Source organism: Dermacentor albipictus, chromosome 2 (assembly GCF_038994185.2).
Source record: "Dermacentor albipictus isolate Rhodes 1998 colony chromosome 2, USDA_Dalb.pri_finalv2, whole genome shotgun sequence".
Lineage (NCBI taxonomy): Eukaryota > Metazoa > Arthropoda > Arachnida > Ixodida > Ixodidae > Dermacentor > Dermacentor albipictus.
Genome location: NC_091822.1, coordinates 130424558 through 130448884, shown reverse-complemented (window position 1 = coordinate 130448884; position 24327 = coordinate 130424558). Strand labels below are relative to the sequence as shown.

The following is a 24327-nucleotide window of genomic DNA, read 5'->3' as shown; positions in this document are numbered from 1 at the left end:
TAGAGACTGGGGAGCAAATGAGTGTTGATGATGTTCATGTTGACATTAAAGGGTCCCTAGCCAGACTTTTTTTTTCATTGCAAAGAGACAAACGTGGTGCGTAGACAACGATTGCGTCTGCGATGTATGAAATCGCTGCACCGAGTGAAAGCAACAGACGCTTTATATAACAGAACATTTATTTATAAAATCTCGGGGTGATAATGACGTAATTTGTTTACACAAATGTCTAATAGGGAGTACAAACGGAAACTGGGCGTACAAAGGGGGTACATATGTAGATTTATTGAAGACGAGTTGTGGCAAATGGTGAAATACAAATCGCTTTTTGGAGCTTCAGCGGGTGGCAAAGCGTCGAAGCGTCGGCACTGCTTCAGCGCCTGCACAAGAGAGGGAAAGTATCCAGAGGTTTACGATTCTTAACTGCTATGCAGCTACTCTCTATTGAGATGGCCACTTGCAACGAAACGCTCTGCTCTTAATTCGCTGAGATTAGCACTTCTTAAAACTCTTGTCTCTTCGAGTGGGAGTACGCTTCCGCCATCAGAAATCCCAGTCAGACATCCCTAAATTATGCGCTTGAAAACATACAGGATCGTGCTGGTTGTTGTATTCTATGTGATTATTAGAGCGAGGCTTGCGTCGGAGCTATCAAAGGAATATTACGCATGCCTGACTTTTCTGCACGCCGAAAGTGTTCCTGTCGATGTCTCTTACAGAAAATACATCATTAAAATTTTTCTTTGAAAGACATTCGTCCTAATCAACCTAATTACATTTTAACCCTGTTAGAGCACAGCCTCAGTATTGGCGTACAACAGTGACGTACGAATCCTTTCAGTCAATCATCCACACCTAGAACAAGCGTTGAGCGTAACCGCCTTCCTGCCCATCCATCGCTCTAACCCCAGATTTCAATTAATTAAGCACTGCTATACACCAGTTTTCTTGTTAACATATACTGCAAATATATGTACTCTTATTCCCCACTCCTTGACAGCATCTCAAATAAATAAATAAATAAATAAATAAATAAATAAATAAATAAATAAATAAATAAATAAATAAATAAAAATAAGTAAGTAAGTAAGTAAGTCTGTAAGTAAGTAAGTAAATAAATAAATAAATAAACTGCTTGAACATTCAGGATAATTACACAGTTTCACATAAGCACCAGGCTCGTCTGCAGGGGTTGCGGCGTGCTGCTCTATATTACATTAAAACTTCTTTCTGGGCGAGTTGGTGCATACTTGACATAAAAACTGTTACAGCGCAAACACATTCAACCACAAAGTATGAAGGATGGGACACAAGCGCTGCGTACTAAGCTCTATACTAAGCCCGTCTACTGCTGGTTTGATTTCAAATGAAGGCGGCCGCATTGCGTTGGTGCGCCAACGCGAAAGTAAGCTAACTTGCTTGAATTTGTGTTCGTCACTTAGTTAAAGGTCAATCGAAGCCTACCGCTACGGGTAGCCGAGGTGCTGATTTGGGATATTAAGCTCGATGGATCAATACACGATCATTCAGGTAATCAATAAATAAATCAACCAATGCATGTTACGGTTATTTCACTGCTTTGTCGCTTTCTTTTTCAGTTGGCCTATTCCTTTGGCTTCGAAGGCTACATGTTGCAGAAAGTCGGAGTCTGCATGGGCGGCACATGTCAAGAACGGCGTAAGGACAGTTTTATATTGCGTGGTGTGCTTTAGAAAGCAAGAAGAGAATCGAAAATCGAAACGGCAGGAAATATATTTCAGTTAAATTTATTGCAACTTACTTCACCCGCTTTTAGTATTCATTACGGGTGTCTTCGACTGGTCGCTTCCGTCTTCCGAATCAGGGTCGGGCATACCGGCGTTCCTCGAACTCGGTCGCAGAGGAAAAGCACGCAAGCCGAACGTGTGACGCTCTCGGTGGAGGACATGACAGAGGCGAAGTCACGTTGCTACAGCAACCACCTGATTTCGCCCAGCGAAAGATCCCAATGCTCCCACCGATGCGTCCGCCGGGAAGGCCTGGACGCGCAGGTGGGAAAACCATCCGTTGAGACGCCTAGCTAGCAGGCAGTGGTTACGACGGATTGCCGTGAACAGTGGTTAGCATAAGGTGGTGGGATGTGCTCTCACAGTCTCGACAACTGCTCGGACGCCAGGGGTAGGAGCGCCTGAGATCGCTGGACGCAGGAGGAGAACTATGAAAAAGAACCAGCCGAACGCAACGCGTGCGCTGTCTTTCGACCAGTCGAAGACGACGCTGCTCGCGTGAGTGGTCTTGAGCACTCCGAAACGACCACCCGAAGATACCATATGAATTGTTCTGATCGAGTAATGTGCGTTACGAGAACTACTATCTCCAATGTTCCCACCAGATAAAGGCAAACGAAGGGACACGAAAGACTTAACAGACAGACTATGCCGCCACCTCATCCGGGGCTTACCCGGAAGGAGGCAGTGCTATACAGGCAATTACAGACGGGGTCCCTGCTCACCCCGGTGCTAGCTAAGCACGTGTGCCCGAGCGTGTACGCAAGTGACGTTTGTAGACTGTGCGCTAAGGAGAGAGCCACCGCGGCCCACATCCTTTGGGACTGTAGTATAAATCCGCGTGAAGCCAGCGAGAAGACAACGATCCCGCCGCAGCTAGAGGCTGCAACGAGGAGTTATGACCAAGAGACACAACTCAAGGCCGTCCAGCAGGTCTCGGCAGCTCTAGAGAGGCAGCGACCGCGCGAAACCGAGGAGAAGGGAGCAGCACCCCCAGGAAGGGGGCGGCGACCCTCTCGGATCCCCGGAAGTAGCGAGGCACGCAGACCTCGAGGAGCACAATGCACGAGACTGACGTAGTGGCCGCGTCGCGGTGAAAGCTTGTCCTCCCTGCGTTGAGGGAGCCTAACCGACTCTGCAGGCATTTTCACTAAAGTTGTTCTCTCTCTCTCTCTCTCTCACGAAGGGACACTTCGTCGTTTTCTGAAAGAAAAACCCAGCCCTTCCACTTTGTGAAGAAGGACGAGCAGCGAAGCTGGGCTGCTTTTGTCTCAATCGACACATCTGTGTAATCATCATCATCATCATCATCATCATCATCATCATCACACAGTCACCCAGGTGACTATGACGTAACAGCACCGCAGAACGTCCACTCATGGTAACAGTGTCTATAGTACGCAGGTTGCCGTTGAACCAAGCCTTGAAGCAAGTGACGACATGCGTTGACCGGGGTGCATGCATTCAAAAGCGTGCACGAAACAAAACACGTTTGTTTGTAATTTGCGATTGCACATACCTCCTAGTTAATTTGCTGATTGAAACTTGCACCAAACAGAGTTTTATTCTAGCGGACCGACACGGGGCTGTCGGTTATCCTCCCGTAGAACCACATGCATTGACAGCATATAGGAAGTCCTCAATATCTACAACTTCACTATGGACTACCTTATTAAGAAAGGTAAATGAAACTCAGCGTAATGTTAGAGTCCTCCTAGCGGCTAATTGTCACCTAAATTGTTTAGGGATAGTTTCGATAAAACAAGTTATAGCCGTTTTCAGTAACCATGCTTCCTCCGTAGAGGGGCATGCGTTGACAACAGACAGAAGTTCTTTAACATTTACAACTTAACTGTGAATTAACTAATTAAGACAAGTAAGTGAAATTCAGCGTAATCATAGAGTCGTTTTAAGGGCCGATTTCCGTATAATTTTTTCCAAGATACTTACATTAGATTGAGAGCTATAGAGCATTCGGGAGAAACTGGCGGCAAACATTTTTTCGTGTCGACGCGATGCATAGACGGACGGACATCGACCACCGCCGCAAGGTATATCTATATGCAGTTTCACTGTGGAAGTGCCCTTGTATTTTCGTACACGTTCTAAAATTGCGCTTTCATGCACTGCGAGCTGAACGATTCCAGTGTTATTGCATAACCAAACATATGAACCCTCCAGGCGCATTTCTGCCGGCGTCACCACCGTCGGTGTCGCCGTAATGTTCCTTGTCAAGTCAATAACATCGGTGCTGCGCGCCGTATGCTCTATGTGCGAGTGAAAGCTTGCGAGGCTGTGCCGACGATGGTGACTCAATCTCGCACACGCAAGGGAGAAGGGAGGCGTGGATAAAGCTCCTTAAACTTCGTAAAGTAGTGCCACTCTCCTCATTTGCATTCACTTCTCCTCGTTTCTCCCCTCTTTCGCGCTCCCTCCTCGACCGTGGCGCCGCCTACATTGCTCTAGCGTAGCAACGGCATCAACATGCGCTCCTCGCCACTCTGTAGACGCTTCTCGAGCAAAAATGGCGCTGAAGCAAAGTGCTAGGGCCCACGTGATACTATTAGGCCAATAGCGACGCGGCGGCGGCCTCGGCCAGAGCGCGCGAGGAGGAGGCGGCATGCTTCAAAGCGTGGCACTACTTTACGAAGTTCAAGGGGATTTAGGCGTGGAAGCGTGCTGTCTTTCGTCACGCGCAAGGAACCGGGGTAAGGGGAGGGAGGAGGGGACGTGTTCTATGCCGGCGGCTGCTGCGCATGGCGCGGCCACGCGGGCCCCATCTTCAAAACGAACTGCGCTGAAGTAGTAAAGGCAAGGCGCAGAAGACCAGGACCCAGGAAGAAGAACACAAACGACAGGACCGGCGCCTGTCTGCCTGCTGCCACTGCCTGAGGCGTCTCAACGGATGGTTTTTCCACCTGCGCGTCCACGCCTTTCCGGCGGACGCATCGGTGTTCTTCTTCCTGGGTCCTGGTCTTCTGCACCTCCATTGCCTTTACTACTTCAAGCATGAACCAACTAGCCCAAGCAAGAGTTTTACTTGAACTGCGTTGAGTAGAGTCAAAGTGCGCGGAGGGCTCAAAACTTCGGGCGCGCGGTGTACTCAACGCTTAGTTCGCGTTGTAGTGAGAGGCAGCACGAAGGCCAGTCCACTCGCTGCTGCTGCCGCGTTTCCTCAGTACAGCGTTTTGACAGCGAGTTCCCGCGGTCATCGAACGACATCAGTTAAAGATTGCTTGTGCGCCCGTGACACCATGCTTCTTAATTTAGTTAGTATGCGAACGTTTACAAGTTTATGCGACCGATAAAACTACTATTCTTACTTCGTATAACTGTCTACTAATTTGCTATCACAATAGGTGCTTCGCATTTCTGCCGAAACTGTGACCTCTTTTTTACGCTATAGCGAGTAGTTTTATTCATCCCTTCAAGCAGGGCTACAGCGTTGAATATAGACAAGAAATCATGCTTGCAGAACAGTTAGGGGTGCTTTAAACCTTCAGACGCGTTGCTTCTCGTGATCTGTACACCCGACATAGTGCACGCTAACCTGTTACTGCATACTTCAGGACCAATGGGTTGAGCATCGAATGATTCATCGCAATTGAGAAAATTCGTATGCATAACTACAATAAACTTGGCCCCTCTCTAAGACAGTATTGTGACGCAGAATAAGCACCATATCGAAATATGTAATTTAACCTAACGAACCAAATGCTACAGCTCAAATTCTTCGATGAATGTAGCTCCTGAAAAACGAGGAAAAACGTGGCTACATGTGTCTCTGGTAATCTGTCGTCCGTGGTTTTCGAGCGCTACTTGCACCAACTTGTGCCTTACCAACATTAATCGCGAATTACCTGCATGGATTGCGAACACTGTAATGAGTGACGGAATTATAGTTATTAAGCTATATGGCACCGAGCCCTATGTACAAAGGTAAAGAAATACGAAAACACTCGTGTACTTAGATTTAGGTGCACGTTAAAGAACCCCAGGTGGTCGAAATTTCCCCGAGTCCTCCACTACGGCGTGCCTCATAATCAGAAAGTAGTTTTTGGCATGTAAAACCCCATAACTTAATTTTTATGTACAGAGGTGAGCAAACCTCATGCACCTCCGCGAGCGCGATTTTAACCGCACGCCAACGCAGCTTGGCACCGCGGTGCCGCTAAAGCTCGCGTGACGTCGATTCCGGCGTGCAGTGAGCATCTGCGTTGACGTATTATTCGTTGGCATGAGCGATCGCTCCTTCCAGGAGCGTTCAACGCGAGCCTTTTCCATGCGAGCCCCCACTGAGCTACACTTGGCAGGCAGCGGCGGCTCCCGTAGAATTCGCGACGTGATTACGCGCGCGCGTCAGAAAGAGCGATAGTTCATGCCGTCAAGTAATACGCAAACGCAGATGCGCACTGCACACCGGCTTTTTTTTAAGGACGATTACAGCATCATGATCCGGTGCACCCGACTACGGCACACCTTATAATCAGATTGCGGTTTTGGCAGGCAAAATCCCAGAATTTACTTTCTTGACAGAGTTATCAGCATGTATGTTCCGAAATGTCCAACGGACTATTATCACACTCAAAATTAACTTGTGATAAAAAAAATCACAGATATTCTTCAGACACTGTACTATGGTGTTTTCATTTTTCTCACCATGCAGCACCAGAGGGGCCCCCTAAACATATATTTAAGAGAAAGGAGTGCAAGACAAAGGACGTGCAAGTAACTCCTGAGGTGAGTGTCACCATTGATGCATGAATTCTCCTATCAGGGCAACAGTCCCAGTGCACATGCAGTAGTCTTTGTAAGCTGGCAGCGAAAATTCACGAGTGCGAGAAACACGTCGTACCTGCCTATTTCCTTGAAAAAAAAATCAGGGACCGAATTCACAAAGGTTTTTGTTCGAAAGAACGTTTTCTGGCTGGTCGTTGGCCTTCGCTAATAATATGTTCGCTGAAACTATTGCGCGGGTTTTGTTCCTATGAATTTTACTGACGTTAGAACGTTTTGTGAATGCGGGCCCATAATTATTGAGAAATGGCTGCTGTGGTTCCTTCAGAAGCACAACTGTGCTAAATGGACACATCTGAATTTATTTACGTAGCACATTTAGATACCATACATAAACAGAGTACACGAAAAAAAAAAAAGGAGACGCAGAACATACAGCCGTCATCACGGCTGACTATATGCGTAATGCGCGCCGACGGACGCGCCACTGGTGGCGGCTTTAATAAGTTAACCCGGGAAAGAATGCAGCCGGCCTCCGTATAAGCTTCTGCGTCGCTGCTCGCGCAGCTCTGTTTCGTTCACGGCTTGGGAGCGAAACAAGCAACACACGTCGCATGTTTGTGGCGGCCAAAGCTTCAAGGCATGTCGAAGAACAGTCGTTGCGTGGTGGGGAGCTCAAACACCTGCAAAAATTTGCCGGCGACACGGTTTTAATCATTCCCCGCAAGGCTTCATGAGCGGAAGCAATGACACAGCGGCAGGACGGCAGCGATTGATCGCCGTTCGCTGGGAAATTTATTGTTCTCATTATTTATTTTGTTGTCTCGGTGTTCGTTACACTCGATCATGAGTACACGGTCATAGTTTCCTACAATTACTAGATGGAACTCTACCACTACGATCGTTCAGCCTCCATAAGAATGATGGGTAGCACAGAGATTTGACAAGTAACTGGAACGCCAATGCATTTCTCCACAAAGCTCGGGAATTTATATATCGAAACTGTTCTCCTGAGAATTCGTTCCAAGTGGATCCGCCTTGCGAAGTCCACTGCTAGAATTTGTAAATTGCAATAAGGGTCATAATATAATTGGCTAAGAAGTTAGTTATTGGATACTTATTAATTAGTCGATTTCGCATATCAATTTTCTTGCAAGTATTGTCCGTCGCTTCGAGTGGACCAGCTCGTGAACTAGAACTGTGATATCCGCCACAGGCAACCTTTAAAGATTTTTCAAAGTGCGGGCTGAAACACCCTGTATATATAACACCTACGTACAGCTACGAATAGCACCATATCTGGCTCACAGTATAAACATTAACCAAATGAGAGCTGGGGTGGCTTATTCTTGTGTGGAAGTTGGTGTCTTTTTTCTGACTACGATAAGAGAGCACTTGTATTCATTTACACGTAAGAACGATCGGCCAACGCTATCATAATTTTGTCACATCATCATTGGTTTCGACGTAAAAAATGTAGTACAGACCAATTTTTAATGGGTGCCGTCCTATTGCGTAAGCAGTCGGAATACTGGCTTAGGCAAGCACTCAGTGTTGTGTGCCATCATATACGCTCGGCGGCAGTTTTGATGGTTTTTATTTTCTTCACGATTCCGTGGTCTTAATTAGCACATGGTGTCTTCTACGTGGGGAATGGCCCTGTAAGGCCTACTGAAGTCACTTGTCAGCACGACCGGAGCTTCTGCTGGCATTGAGGCGTGCGGAGAACCCACTTTGACGTGTGCGCGCGTTTGAGCCCACAATCAGCCTCGGAGATCAGCTGTGTAATTCTGAAAATTTTTTTCCCTAACGTGACCTTACTGCAGCATTCTGAGTGTAATGCTAAATATGTGGTTTAGCACCAAAGAGTAGTTACGAAACATATGACGATCCTCACAGCGTTGGTAGCGTTCAGCTGCGGAGCAAGTTGCTTTTTCTACTTTTGGCAAGCGCTCAAATTGTTATCTGTAGGTACCTTGCGCGACTACCTTGTTTGTAGGACGGGATTGCGCCCTCGAATGAAATTGTTTTGGTTAGTAATAACAGTATACCGCACAGTGTGAATCACACTTCTCGAGTGGTCGAGCTGCACGCTGTGAAAGCGTCTGAGGCAGTGGTAGATGCTGGGTTATAGATATGCTAATTATATACAGCGCATTGTTCAAACACCCGGATAGACCATGCGATGGCTTTTTGTGACATTAGCCAGTGTTTTCCTTCTGTTTTTTTTTCGCGAGACTGGATGGTGAAAAACGTTTTCTTTTTTAAGTATTGTTTGTGCCATACTCAAGACTAACCCGTTCTAGGAAACCGAGTCCTCACAAATAGCCGTCGTATTCTTTTTATGCGATGCCCTTGGCGGATTACTACCTACGAAGGCAAAAAGGCAACGCCGAAGCACAAGCTAGCATATATGTATCATGCTGGTTTACCAACCGCAGTGATCGCTGTGTTGAGCAACGCCAAGGGCCTCATACAGAAGGCTGATGCTGGCGTAGTATGGTGAGTTCAAGTCTACTAGACTTGAAATACCTGGATACGATGTTGGTGGCTGACTCAGTTTTTTATGACGTTGACGCTTAGATGTTTCGGTGTTGCATTAGGTCGGCCGTACACGAACATGTGCTGTCATCTTTTAGTTCCCATGCCTAGCAATCAGGCATTAAGAAGGTTTTCCCATTCACGCTGGTACTTCAGGCGCCGGATCTCTACGTCGAGCGAAAACTGATACAGCAGAAATAGTTCGCATCACGCACACACACCGCGGATGCTGATGCAAGTTTTATGTTTACGCAGTCAAGAGATGTTTCCGCGTACTGTAGTTAGCGCTGCACTGAAAGGTGCTTCCTGACTACCTTGTATGAACTGGTATCACGTAAATGTTTCGAAGAACGACCAAAACAAGCGCCTCAAATCGTTCCGCAGCACGCGACGGCAAATCATTCGACCAACGCCGCGCCTGCTTGCACGCACAGGAGAGGAGGGAAGGCTCGCCACGCGTCATCTCCTCCTCGCCTGATTACAAGGTTTGTACAGGCGAATAATCGGAATTGCAGTAGCTTACGCTTCAGTAGGAGTTGCCTTACATGCAATCACGACGATTATGTGGAGACTGCACTCGAGTTCGCGTCCATATGTAAAGTGCAGGCGAGCGTGACCCTAACTTGATGTAAGGGCTGGTATGGTCCTCGCAAAGATATATCCTTCGTAGGTACTCTAGAGCAATATGGAAGCGAACATTCATATTGCCGTTAGCAGGTCGTCTGATAGTACTGTCTCAGCAGTGACTAAATACACGTGCTTTGAGTACAAGTCTTCGCTTAGACTAAATTGACATTTGGAAAACTATAATGCTACATATTAAGATATCAGGTACGAATCCACTCATCACGAGTAATGGTTGCTTAAAAACAAATTCGGTGATGCCTCTAAGGTTGCCATGCCTGTGCATGCCTCAATCTCTTGGTGTGAGGCAGAGGAGACCACGCCATGGGGCAGTTCGGCCAGAGATGACGCGTTCTTCTTAATGTGGAACAGCCATAACACAAACCTACATATTTATTTCAGCTGATGGTGGCTGCTGGCTGCCGAGCCACGTGCCGACGCTACGAGACCGAAGACCGCCCCAATGGGACACTGTGCTTCGTAAGTTCTACTGCCACAATGATTTTGACAGCTTTAAAAAATATAGAAACACCCAGTCATCTAGTTTTCTGGTGAGAAGTGTCGTAGTGATTGGGCAGCGCTTTGGAGAATGGAAAGTGAACTTTTTTCATGCTTGGGATCCCTGTTGAAAGCAGCGATTCGTAAATATCCACAGCAACCACAGCCAACGAGTTACAGTACAGCCACACGTCTCAGAAGTTCAAAATGATGCTGCAGCTGTAGCGAAGTGCTACAATGCAGTCGCCATTTCAGAACTGCTGTCGGCGCACAGCTTCGTGACATTGAGGTATTGTTGCTGCCATTGCTGTAAAGGAATGCAGCACGTTGCAATGGATGTTAAAACTCTATTTCGTATGACGAATTTTGAAAGTCCCAAGCGCTTTGCCATATAGGCGTTCGACTGTAACGAGTACGAACGTAATAACTGATGGCTGCCGCAGGTACCGGATTTTTGATAGGTGAGAAAACAGTAGCGCCTTCTATACGGGCTCGTTGTGCGAATAGATTAGGTAATATTTTAACATAACCGTTCTGAAATAAATGCGCGGTTTCTTCGCAGACGTGAGGTCAGTGGTGGCGACCATGAGGTGACGGGTGAAAGGGCAATACTGAGTCAAGTTGCAGATTAGCAGCTTTTCGTGCTTGTCCTAGCATTCTTCTGTTTTTGTACAAATAAAATGCTGAACTAAATTTACTTGACATGTTAATTATTTGCTAATTAAGAACAATCCAATAATTATCTTCTGAACCTTTGCTTTCAGCGGGCTCAACGTAATTGGGAAATTGAAGGGAGCTCTCCGTACAAGTCATTTCCACTCTTGTACCTAGAAAAATTGCTATTACCCCCCGCACTGTGGCACGAAGAAATTGAGCAGTCAGAGCGCCGGAAGTCGGAACTGTGAGGCTGCAGGCGAGCGCAATGTGGCGCCCTTCAAGGCGACATTTTGTTCAAGTCACCCAGCAGATGGCGCGGCGACAGCGAGGAGCAAGACGCACAAGTGCGCCGGCTGCCCTCTGCTGGGTGACTTCAGCAGAACGTCGCCTCGAGGGGGCGCGGCATTGTGCTCGCTGCAGCCTCTCAGTTCCGGCTGCGCGCGCTCTGATAGCTCAATTTCTTTGTGGCGCAGGTCTGGCGGTAAAACGCAATTCTTCTTGCGATTGCAATCAAATGGACGCTCCAGGCGCACTCCTGCCGTCGGCGACGCCGTGAGGTTCCGTATGAAGTCCAAGGGCGAAAAAAATCGTCGCCGCGCGCGGTATGTTGTACGTGCGAGTGGAAGCTTGCGAGGGTGAGCCGGCGAACCCGGTTCTGTCGCACGCGCGCGAGCGAGAAAGGCAGGGCAAGGTCGATCCAAATAGGTCGCGAAGCTTCGTGCGAAAAGCGGTTCAGTACAGATTGTCCCCGACATCAGCAAGGTGGGTTATGGGAGCAGCCCACCTTTCTCAGGTGGCTGCTGCTTACGGCGCATGGTTGTGCGAGCGCCGTATCTCGAAAGCGATCTGCGACATGGCCAAAGAGCACGCCCTCGCGGTTCTCATCTTCAAAGCTATCCGCGATGTTTGCAGAGTGGGCGTAGTGCCGGTAGCTTTGCACGCGCTGCGCTTTCGACGTTTCTTTCGCGTTAAAGCGAGAAATGCAGGAAGCTCAATTCGCTCGCTGGTGCTGTTTGTTTACCTGTGGGCATGTGACACCGTGCTTGTTAATTTAGCTAGCACGCAAACGTTTGCAATATACAACCGATGAGACTACTATCCTTACTTCTCATAGCTATCTAATAATTTGATATTGCAATCGATGCCTCGCCTTTCGGGCGAAACTGTGATTTTTTTTCTTGATCCAAAAGAGTAAATGACTTGTACGGAGACCTCGTTCACATTCTCGGTTACGATGAGCACGCTGAAACTAAACGTCTAAAAGGCAATTAATAAACTTTGGTTAATGAGCACTATTTAACATGTGAAGTCAATATATTTCAGCATTCATATTGTACAAGACAGGAGAATGCCAGGACAAGCTTAAAATGCTGCTAAGCTACTGCTTGACTAGATGCTTGCTCCGCCAACCGTCGCCTCATGGCCGCCACCAGTGATGGCATGTCTCTGAAGAAACAGTCCTTTTATTTTAGAACAGTTTTTAAATATTACTTAAAGTTTTTGTAGACACACTACACCCTGTAATAAAAGAAGACCGGAATTTAGTCATGTGAAGGCAACTGCTCTAAAAACTAAACGCGTGTACTTAAAGAATTGGTGACGAATTTTTGAACATCATCGCATCATATAAGTGCGCACATAGTTCGATGCCGTACAAATATTTCAATGTTTTTAAGTTGTAATATGACCCTATGGTAATCAGCTTTGTCCTTTTATTTTCTCACAGCTGCGCTACACGCGGGGCTCCTTCAGTTACTTTCAAAACAGGAGAACGTACCACATCGGTGAATGCGACGGCGGCGAATGCCGGTACTCCAGAAACAGCTTCTATATCAAGCTTTGAGCACGCCGACTGTGTCCCGCGTGCGTATCTCAAAACAAGGATGAGGGAGTACACGAGTAAGATAAAATCATTTCACTGCACATTGAATGGCTGAGCGTGACTCCTGCAACCTAACCAGTTTCTGGTATGCACGAAACAGTAATAGAAGGGAAATAAAATACATGAAAAAACCTCCTGAAGAGCTTTCTACCGCATGTAGTAGTAAGGGCCAACAACTGCGAAGACGGGACATGAAAGACGACAAAAGGCCCTGCACTGACTACCGAGTCAAAGGTCGACTTTGCAGAGCACTGTTTGTAAACTACAGAAACTGCTTTATGAACCATGAAATATGCATCATCATCATCATCATCATCATCACGAACCTACTTTAAGTCTACTGCACAACGAAGGCCTCTCCCTCCGATCTCCAATAAACGCTGTGTTGCGCTAACGGATTCCAACTTACGCCTGCGAATATGCTCTTTAACTAATTATAAAAGTGCGAAAAAAAGGTCACTGACTGACAAATGTCAAACTTGAAATAAACAAGGGGCCTTGTGGCCCTATAACGTAAAACTATTCCCATCTGCATTTATTCCAATCTTATGACGTCAAGTTTACGTAAGCGCCAACGCAAGCATCGGGCGTGGATCAGCAGCATTGTTTCGACAGCCCAATCAAACGCTCTCCTTGTTTATAGGAGGTCGATTTTGTTTGCTTCCAAACGAATAGCCTACCTTTACTGATTTTTCTTATCTAATTGGCTGAGAGAAGACCAGGAGGATAACTCTCTACACTTCTTCGAAGAAGTGTAGAGAGTTTCTGTGGGACCGACCTGGCACAGTGAAAGTAGATAACCGGATGAGGGGGCAGTGTCGGCGTCTTTCATTGGTCCGCTTCCCCTTACTTGGCTTGCTGTAGCTGGTCAAAAATAGTGGCGGCGTGCAACGGTAGGTGAAAAATACCGATAAGATGGGTCGTTGGCGAATATCAGTTAGCAGTTGCGATGTCATATACGTGGCCGAAAGGGCGCGTCGACGCTATACTACTATACAACTTTATACATGCGGAAATAAATCCTTATCCCCGGCAGCTCCGAGTAGCCAGTGCCAGAGTGATCGGCGGGAAGCCATCTTCTATGCCTTGCGGGACGGGGCAGCCTGCGGCTATTAAAAAAAATCTGTTTTGTTGGACATATTATTGCCATACACGTCACTGTGACGTGGTGAGTTGTTGAAGTTTTGCGACATCGCGTGACAGACAGAAGTGGGCGCAGCCCAAAGACATTTTCACCAATAACGGTGTGCTAATGGCGAGAAAAAGGCTATTGATCGCACATGATTACTCTTCTTTTGTTTGGTCTAACCATGCATAATCAGTGTGTGCAAGTCATATCAGATGGGTAGTTCCCGCGGTTTTCCTTATGTCACGTGAGAGAAAGCAAAGTGGGCGTGACTCGAAAAATGTTTGACCAATCATGGAAGGCTGATTGCAGAAATGGATGAGAAACGTCTCGAATAGCTGTGCGTTGTAGCTACCAAGGTTTCGAGATAGCATAGGGCATGGCAAATGAACTGATACAGCAAAGGTGTTACATTTCTCTCTCAGTCAGGCACACGTATGGTAGGGTTATACAGGAGTGTTACTTACGACGGTATGCACAAGAACCGAAGGTTATATAACCGTGTTGCTTGTAATACGTCCGGGAAACGCGAGATCCCCAGCTATATTGCCGTAAATCGTCGATACAGGGTCCAGCGTGTCCTGTGTGAGAAAGGCGCCAAGAAAGCGGGACTCTACAGCCTACAGACATCTAGCAGTGCACGAAGCGCTCAGTTTTACTGCTACAAGAGGGCTTATCAGGGGGTTTTGTTTTGGAGGCAAGAACTGCCTAAATGCCGGTGCATTCGGCAGCTTTCTTTGGTTTATGGGGAGCACCATGAATATATAGAATTGGGATCATATTTTTTGCTTTGGTTTCCTCTTTTATTATTGATATGAAACTAAAAGAGCGGTTGACGCGATTTATCGGTGGTGGCTTCGCAAGGCAAACACAACTAAAAGCACGAAAACACGGTCAAAGCAGTGAAATATGTATCCTGAATATTTGCGTGGAACTTCCACGAACGAGAAAGAACGCAAAGAATGGAGCAAGTGGAACACCCATGGACCCACGTGATTCCGTGAACGAGCGAGACCTCGTAAGAGAGTCAGGACAGACGCACAAAATTTGACAGTGCTTCAGAGAAGACGGCTGTCCCCTAAACACGTAGCTTACAAAACAGAACATGTGCCGACAGTTTCGAGTTTAATGAGGTTTAATCAAATGATGGCGTTTTATGTACGAGACAAGTACATAAATCTGATTATGGGGCTTGCCATAGGGCGGAGGGGTTCAGGATTGCTTTTGACCCCTTAGGTTTTTTCATAGCGTCCATCCAATTGCCGGCGCAGGAGAGTTCTTGTGTTTCATCCCGATCGGAATGTGACTGCGGCGGAACCGAGCCCGCGACCTGAAGCTCAGCAGCGCCATGCCTTAGCCACGGGGATACCGCGCCGGGTGGTTTATTCAGGTAACTCAGGGGCGTATATTCGTACTGGTACATGCAGGATGAGGACCCAGGGCACGAAGTTATATGAGGGCCTCCTGTCCGCGAAAGAATGGAGCAGTGCATTGCAAAAGCAGCGAAGAAAGAAAGGCTGACAAAAAATACTTTCTGTAGAGGCTATATCACTGCTAGTTCATATTGTTACACCAGTGAATAATAATAATAATAATAATAATAATAATAATAATAATAATAATAATAATAATAATAATAATAATAATAATAATATTTATTGCCACACAATATACAAAACAACACAAGCATAATAATAATAATAATAATACTGAAAGCACGTGATTCGAACCTGTTATTTTATGTCTACATCCAGTTCAGTCTTGTCGCAAATGACGCATGTCCACAAGTTCGCTAACGAAGACGACAACAAAGCCAGCTGCCGCCAATAGCTGCGACTGAGCGTTGGAGCTTAGGCGTTGGCACTACTTGACCAGACCGCACTTTCATATACTAACCCATTTATTTGTAATGTTCTAAACAGAAACTAATCTATATTCTCCCCTCAAATGAAAGGCCAGATTACTTTGCATTTCTTTTATGCGAAGCATATTACGAGAGCTCAACCCAGCTCCTCAGGCGCGGCGGTGTCGCCTTGAAACCACGTGACACCGTGACGTCACGACAGAGGAGAAGTGGCTTTGGCTCAACTCTTGCAAGACGGGCTGGGTGGGAATCGAACCAGGGTCTCCGGAGTGTGGGACGGAGACGCTACCACTGAGCCACGAGTACTTTTTTTTTCTTTATTTCCAGCTTTGCTACAAGCTTCAAAAGAGATTGTGATCCTAGATCACACTCGTTTTATATGTGTCAAAGTGTCAAGCATTGACAGCACAGCTTCATCACAGTCCTTCGTCTTGTACACGTCACGTACCTTCACAACCATTTCCACAAAATATTCATACACAGATCGGCCTTTAACATCACAATGTCTATATGCCAACAGACTACGCCAGACTGCGTGCATTCCCAGTAAAAAGATGACATCCATCTGATCAAAATCGTGTTCAGGTGGTAAAAAACGAATGCCATGTGGATTGAGGGGTAGGTCTATCTTTAACGTTCTCTGTAATATATCCCAAAAGAATATGGCATTATTACAATCAATGAAAACATGTTCGATCGTTTCAGCTTTGTTGCACAGAAAGCATCTGCTTCCCCATGGCACATAAATTCCTCTTTCCTCCAACCACGTTTTAACAGGCAAGGTTCCCGTGTGAAGCTTGAAGAAGAATGTTTTAACGTTTGCCGGTATCCACATATTTTTAACCCTTTTAAGTACGTCTTGCCCAGGCCCTTCTTGAAACATTAGCCGATACATTGGAACAGGGAACACACTTTCAGTGAGATCCTTCATAAGACGCTTTCTTTTTACATTAGAGAGGTACTCAAGAGAGAATCGCGCCCTAAGGAAACGATAGGACGTTACAACTTCACGCAAGAACCTTGAAATTGTGTAATGAGGGCCAATGGCTGAAGAAACAAAAAAATTAGGCATAGAAACTGCTAACATAGTTTGAAAAAAACTGCACAAAAACGGGTCTCTTTCGTCCCTTATCAATATGAAACGTGATACAACTTGCTGAAGAAACAAGTGGCACACCGACAGACCACCTTTCTTTACTCGACGAAACAAATTTGTCCTTGATGTTCGCTCCCACGTAGAACACCAGATAAACGTGGCAAAGATTCGGTGAAATTTTTGAATGTGCTTACGTGTACAATACAGTGCCTGCAGAAGATACATAATTTTCGCAGCGAGAAAAACATTACAAATAGTGGCACGTGCAAAAATCGACAATTCGCGGCCACCCCATGCATCGGCCATCGCACGCATTTCATCCGTTTTTTCGAGCCAGAGTGACTCGCTTTCACGATACCCATCCAAAGGCACCCCCAGGTAAGAGCTAGGTGTCGTGAGCCACCGGATATTTTCAAAAACACCGGGCGTGGCACTCCAGTGGCCATGCCAGAGACCAATGCACTTTTGCTTATTGATTTCACTACCGCTTTTCTCGCAAAACCTTTCAGTAATTCTTAATAATGCGCTAACACTCTCCCTATCTACAGCAAATAGGGCAACGTCATCCGCATAAGCAAGAAGACGTACTTCACAGGACTGTATCTTAAAACCCCTGATTTCTGTACTATTAACTATTTTTCTACAGAGCGGCTCCAAAAATAAAGCAAAAAGTAAAGGACTTAACGGACAACCCTGTCGAACAGAAGAGAGTACTTGTATGCGTTGTGAGAGTTCACCATTAACAATTAAATTGGTACATGAACTTTGATATGCCATTTTGATGCCTTTACATATGACGGAACCAAGTCCTACATAATTAATTAATAAAAAGAGAACACTATGTGGTACCATGTCAAAAGCCTTAGCTAGATCTATTTGCAGCATCGCTACCTTGAGGAGAGCGCTATCGCAATATTCTAAAATGCTTCTGGCTGTATGAATATTTGTAAATATTTTCCTGCCCCTGATGCCGCATGTCTGATGCGGTCCAACTAACTTCCGTATAACTCCCTGCAGCCTTGCTGCAAGAACTTTCATGAAAACCTTGTAGTCTACATTTGTCAACGTGATTGGCCTGTATCCTGTTATTTTAAGTAACGTATTTCTATCTTTGCCTTTTGGGATTAGTACCGTGTGCGCACGATTGAACGATGGAGGTAAAGACCCCCGCTCGAGTGCCTCTGAAAATACTTCATGCAATGCTATTGCCATATCCGTCTTGAACGCCTTGTAAAATGTCGCGCTAATCCCATCCGGACCGGGAGATTTGCCCGAGCCTAGTTCCTCAATAGCCCTCTCAATCTCTTCGATACTAATATTCATTTCTAATAAATTCGTTTCCTCTTTGCCTAGCTTCGGCATTTCTGCCAAGAAGTCATCCTCGTAGCCCGGCACCTTTGGCTCACGACAAGCGAACAATTCTCTATAGTAACTTTCAAATGCCGTCATGATAACTTTCTGTTCTTTGGATATATTATCATTATATTCTATTTCCAATATTTCATTTCCTCGAGCGTACGCCTTTTCATCTGATAAAGCTCGCTTTGTTGGTACTTCCCCCGCGAGATATTTTTCAGCACGTGCACGTATAACTGCACCTCTGTATTTATCCTCCTCTAAGCTTTCTAGTTTTCTTTTAATGTCTTGCAGTTCTTGCGTCAGCAAACCCGGATTAGCTGTTTCGATTCGCACTAAGTCCTCTAGCTCCTGCCGCAGACCTTGTTCCTGTTTTTGAGCTTGATATTTTATATGCCCACCTCTTTCTATAGCGTTCAATTTTACCCTTTGTTTAAATAACTCCCATTTCTCTGCGGCACTGCGTAGTGTGTCATTAAAAAACTGCTCTATTTCTTTTTTTGTTTTATCTATGAACACGTCATCCTTGATAAGCTTGGCGTTCAATTTCCACCTTTCCCATTCAAGTTTCCTTTTTTGCTTTTGGCCGATCTCGAAGGTCACTAAACAATGGTCACTGAAAGAAACGGTATCAACCTCGTAGTTCTGACAAAAAGGTGCAATCTCCGAACACACATACACTCGATCTAGTCGTGCATGGCTGGTACCTTGAAAGCGTGTGAAGTGCTGGCGACTTCCACCTCTTGCAAACTGTGCCACATCATTTAAAGAGAATTTGCTCACGCATTCTTTAAGATACACAGCACTTTCATCATTTACACGAGCAGTGGTTGAACGGTCTTCCTGATTAAGGACACAATTGTAGTCACCCAACACGATTAAGCACCTCTCACAATTAAAATACATACTCAATTCGCGAAAGAACAGACATCTCTCATGCGGCTTTGTAGGTGCATAGACACAAATAAATCTAAATTTCGCTTCCCCGTAAGAAAGATCGCACAAAACAAAACGTCCTTGCAAGCAACTTGTAACCGTTTCAACGACAATGCCAATTGAATTTTTAACAAACAATACACACCCGGCTGATGTTCCCACCGCATGGCTCACGCATACATTGTACCTAAAAGAAAATTTTGCTACCAAGCGTTCGGTCGCTTCCTCTGTGCTAACCTTAGTCTCCTGGACCGCAAGCAAATCTAGGTCTCTTTCTTGCATTATGCGTTTGACCTGATATTGCTTGCGACTGGCCCCTAGACCCCGTACATTGAGCGTACCGATGCGTAATGGTGCAGGTATACTAATCATGGTGATTGTAAGCGCGAACCACCAGTACAACGCATACCGTGGTTCTACCCTGCAGTGGGAATACCGGGGTATTACTTCTCGCGTCCCTGACCCCGAACCGGCGACGAAGACGCCGACCGGACTTCGGGGACATATTTTTTACCCTTGGCGCCAGCAACGCGATGCCACTGACGCTCCAGGCGTTTAACCTTGCGTTCGGTGCTGTCCTCCGTCAACTTCGGGATGCCTGTTCTGGGACGCTTCCCGCGTGCCGCGGTCGCCCCCGTAGCGTCTGCTTGGTCTTCGGCCGTAGTGATCTCGGTGCTGTCGCTCATGTCTTCCTCTTCACTTGCTTGACTTAAGGGCAGTGGCTCTTGCGTGTCGCCTATTTCGGCACGTTCCTCAGTTGCCTTCCTCAAATCGCGGCTCTCAGGTGTCGTCCCTTCAGCTTTCTCGGCGTCCGTCTCCCGGGCCTTGTCTTCGCGTTCCTTGGTGTTGCTGTTCGGGGCAGACTCTTCGGCCTCCTCCGCGTCCATTATATTCTCTTGGTCTTGTTCTGTAGGGAGAACCGTTTTGGTTACTCTAGCGTAGCTCCTTGCACAATCATTGGCTTCGTGTCCGAACGCCCGGCACACACCACAACGTGGCGTCTGGCAGTCCCGTCGAATGTGTCCTTGCCTGCGGCACCTCAAACATAGCGGGGACCGGCCCGGCGCCACAAGAAGTACAGTGCCACTTCCTAACTTGAACAGATGAGGCAGGTCATCAAGCTCAACACCTTCCTTAAGTCTCATTCGCACGACTCTCGTCGTGGACGTCGCATGTTCAAAACCGGTGACGGACCAGTTGTCATTCGACACGTCTAGCACGTCACCAAAGCTACTCAACGCTTGCCGAAAGCTCTCACTTTGGACAGCAAAGTCGACCCAGTGCACTTTCACGGTGACGTCTTGTTGGACGGGGTCAATGACAGCGCAGAAGCCGCCCTTGACTTGAAGTCCACCCTTTTTCACGAGAACATCCTTGTCCACCTTGCTGCGCAACTTGACTAGCCAGACGTGATTCATCTGGTAGGCTCCAATACCCGTGATGTTCTTGATGATACCAGCTTCCTCCAATGGCTCGCGAAAATCTTCCAGCCGATATGGTCTTCTTGCCAGGTCCCCGTGCAAAAAAACGCACTGCTGCATGCTCTCGCCTGAAGGCAATGTAGGCAGCAACATCCTATAATCCGAGGGTGCCGAAGAAAACCTGTCACCGCGGCCAACGGCGGCCGCCAAAGAACCTCGCATGGAGCGAGCCATCACGCGTCCGTCCTCCTCGAATGCCGAACGCGGAGTGCTGAGCCACGAGTACGATGCTTCAAAGCGGTACAAAAGCGCCTCTAGTGAATGCGGTGTTGCCTTAGAAACGAGCTGTTTCTAAGGCGTGCGTCTCTTGCTCAGGCGCACATTTCGTTGCCGCGCCGAACGCTGCTTTGCTCGACGCTCACCGCGTCCAATGCGGGGCGCGTAGTCGCTGCCCTGTAGCCCATTGTCTTACACCCCTTGGCGGGTCGACGGGAACGCTGTCGCGTTCCACTCTTGAAGGCGAAGCAGTAATGCATGAGTTGTTTCTTCGTCTAGCCGAACCAAATATAGCCAAGCAACAGCAGTTCACCAGGCTAAACAGTGGTTCAACAACTAAAATAAAGGCTAGTATGCTTCGCATCCTGGGCTTAACCTTACCTAAGCCACAGCCATTTTTTTACTTTTCAATGACGCCTGTATTGATTTCTGGCGACCTCCTTTCAGGAGCTGCCCTCTCACTGCGATTCCTCCGTAAGACGCGCTTGGCAGCTTTAGACTCCTTTGAGTCGAAGCAGCTCAGTGACAGAGCTCTAGGATCCTCGCGCTTCTACAATTTAAAGAGGTTTTTGCCATTTTTTCGAAGCGCTTTAAACAAGGATATGCAAGCAGACGCTCCTGCGAACACCTGAAGAAGGCCAATCATCTACTTCCTCGCTTGTTTTTGAATTACGTGTACTTTTAATGACGGATGGGCTTGATTCTTGGGAGCACTGCACGACGGGAGCCGTGGAAGCAGACAACGAGCACACCCTTGTCATGGGCCGCCGTGCGAAGAAAAAATTGCCCCGAATGTCGAGTGTGCTAACTTCTAATGAGAGCGAGCAGCAATCCTTTAATATTTCTTTATGTGCTGCTCGCGGCACCACACAACCCTAACTGCCTTAGCAGCCGATTTGGATCCGCCGTGGTTGCTCAGTGGCGATGGTGTTAGGCTGCTGAGCAAGAGGTCGTGGGATCGAATCCCGGCCACAGCGGCCGCATTTCGATGGGGGCGAAATGCGAAAAACACCCATGTACTTAGATTTAGGTACACGTTAAAGAACCCCAGGTGGTCGAAGTTTCCGGAGTCCTCCACTACGGCGTGCCTCATAATCAGAAAGTGGTTTTGGCACGTAAAACCCCATAATTTAATTAAATTTTTTTAGCGGGTGATTTCTAACAGAATAGTTGAAATGTCTGGCCTGCGAGAAAATCAACGAAACCTGGATGAACGTTCGAAAGAACACCGTGACTTTGGATATGAAAAATTCAACCATATATACTGGAGAAGTTAAAGACCGTTCCGACATTAGGCGCCATCCCCGTCCGTTCCTTTAATAATTCCGGGAAGCAGTCAAGGATTGGCGTGATTTCATAGTTGGACTTTAAAATCAAGTATGCGTGCGTCAAAAATCTTTTCAGTTGAGTGGCGCGCATTTCTTCAAATTCACTGCTTGGGGAACTCCCTCTGCTTTAAGCTACTATTGGCTTCTGTAACTTTACCAGCACCTGCCGAAGTAGGGAACGTGATACGCCGCGTCCGACCATTCGCACCGAGATCTCTGCAGTGCTCGACATGCCTCAAGACAGATCGCGTGAGTGCTGAATGGAGAAATGAAGTGACCTGGCAGCGCTGCGGTAGAAAACGTGACACTGCTGACTGTAAAGCGTGTTCGTTCAAACGTCCCAACTGCCGCGACTCTCACGAAGCGACGCCGAAGGATTGGCCGAAGATGCAAGGGGAAGTTCGTATTCTTCGAAAAATGCCGAGAAAAAATTGTACCCGTGAAGAAGCTTCTGCTCTATACGTGTAGGGTCAATAAAGCTTGTGAAACTATTGGCAAGCAAGGATATGGAAACAGAGCGAACGTTAGCGTTGAAGAAATCCTGAAGTAAGTCTCTGCTAGACTCAATGGACGTGATTCTCATGTTGTCTTCAGACTTTCACCACTAAACGCACCGTGCCAGGTGCTCGCCCTACTGGAGCCGCTTATCACAGCTGTTTACACACTGCAAGGATTTTTCTTGGCACTGGGCTGCTCGCGCAGCCTCCTCCTTGCGCGTTTTCGGGACATTTAATTCGAACTAACGACGTAGACGAAGTTACGGAACTATGTAGCTTCTTCGATGACATTTCTGAATGTCATTTTTTTAACACGTTGATGATCATCAGCAATGCTGAACTGTTGCGCGACCTTCTTATACGTGCTCTTCATATCTCATCGCTCCTTTGCATCCCCGGTCACCCCTCCCCCAGCGCAGTGTAGAAAGCTAGGGCGTGCCAGCTCAAGCCGAATTACCTGCCTTCCATCGAATACATTAGCTCTCTATTCTTGAAAATTCATCCCGCAGAAATGTGGGCGTGCCGAAGCCATAGGATTTGGCTTGAGTGGCATAGCAGGAAAGTTGAGGTAGTACAGAGCACTCATTTCGTTTGCACACAATTAGGCACAGCACTAGTGTGGCAAACCGCAACAATCTACAAGGCGTCGGAAAATGTACGCTGTTCTAACGCGCGTTTCATGTCGGTTCCCCTTACCACCTCGTGTGTCATGAGCGTGATAGGCTGATTAAAAAAAAGAGAAACTCATTAAAACTGAGCACTAGGCAAAAGAGGAGAAAATCAACACACTGTTGGGAAATAAAGAGTGCACATACAACCAAACGGAAATAAAAGAATGGTATATAAAGGCAATTGAACAATATGTGAAAGCATTAATATACAACGCGAAGCTCGGGAAAGAAGAATAAGGTGAGTCATGAGGAATATCGAAATCATGAAGATAATAATAATAATAATAATAATAATAATAATAATAATAATAATAATAATAATAATAATAATAATAATAATAATAATAATAATAATAATAATAATAATATTAATAATAATAATAATAATAATAATAATTTATTTATTTACAGACATCCAAAACCAATCAAAGAGACGGGCCTGTCTAAGTCTATGAAGACTTGTGTAACTTGTGCGGCAGAATCGGTAAAGCAATGTGGTTACAAGTTTACCTTATAACACATTTTTTTACCAGCTTTCAGACGAATAGTTGGTAGTATGACCCGTTATCAGACAAAGACAGAGCAAACAAGGAATATAAATAACGAATGCGAACAATATTTCCCCAATCCGTGATTAATTTTTTCAACAGTTCTTTTTTGAAGTTGCAGAAAAGAATTCACCAGATAAATCATTAAATATTTTTGGGATCCATTCACTTCTCGCTTCTATATACTTCGTAGCAGAACAGGGTACTTTAATATGCTTTTTGCCGCTCAACAATCGAATACGATTTTTGTCGTTCGACAATCTAGGACCAACGTATGCATCTACAATTATACCGAATAATAATCATCACAGTAAACAAATCGTCGAAAGGGAAAAATCACAATTTATGAGAAATATTCTAGGAATGTAGTGCAGTACCATAAGCAACATTTTAAATATATTTTTTTGTAATTCATCAACCACATTTTTTAAAGCGCTTTGACAAAAGTCGAAGATCGTTATCACATACCTCAGCACACTCTACGCTAGTGCGTAAACTATCCT

General features: G+C 46.2%; 2 protein-coding genes across 6 annotated transcripts in view; one reads left to right on the top strand and one right to left on the bottom strand.

The window, feature by feature from the left end:
• The window catches only part of LOC135912536 (uncharacterized), a 44256-nt gene extending 31426 nt beyond the window's left edge, over positions 1–12830 (top strand). For both annotated transcript variants that reach the window (XM_065444991.1, XM_065444990.1), the window contains exons 15-18: positions 1599–1677; positions 6433–6506; positions 10071–10148; positions 12550–12830. In XM_065444991.1, the coding sequence (XP_065301063.1) occupies positions 1599–1677; positions 6433–6506; positions 10071–10148; positions 12550–12666 (348 nt within the window). In that variant the 3' untranslated portion in view covers positions 12667–12830. The remainder of the gene's footprint in view (positions 1–1598; positions 1678–6432; positions 6507–10070; positions 10149–12549) is intronic.
• The window catches only part of LOC135912540 (uncharacterized), a 328642-nt gene that overhangs the window by 268638 nt on the left and 35677 nt on the right, over positions 1–24327 (bottom strand). Inside the window, exon 5 of one of the 4 annotated variants that reach the window (XR_010567715.1) lies at positions 134–380. The exons of 2 other annotated variants lie outside the window; for them this stretch is intronic. The gene's annotated coding sequence lies outside the window, so the exon portion shown is untranslated. Of the gene's footprint in view, positions 1–133; positions 381–15029; positions 15296–24327 lie in introns of those variants that run through there. One more of the 4 variants, XR_010567716.1, reaches the window with a different exon arrangement.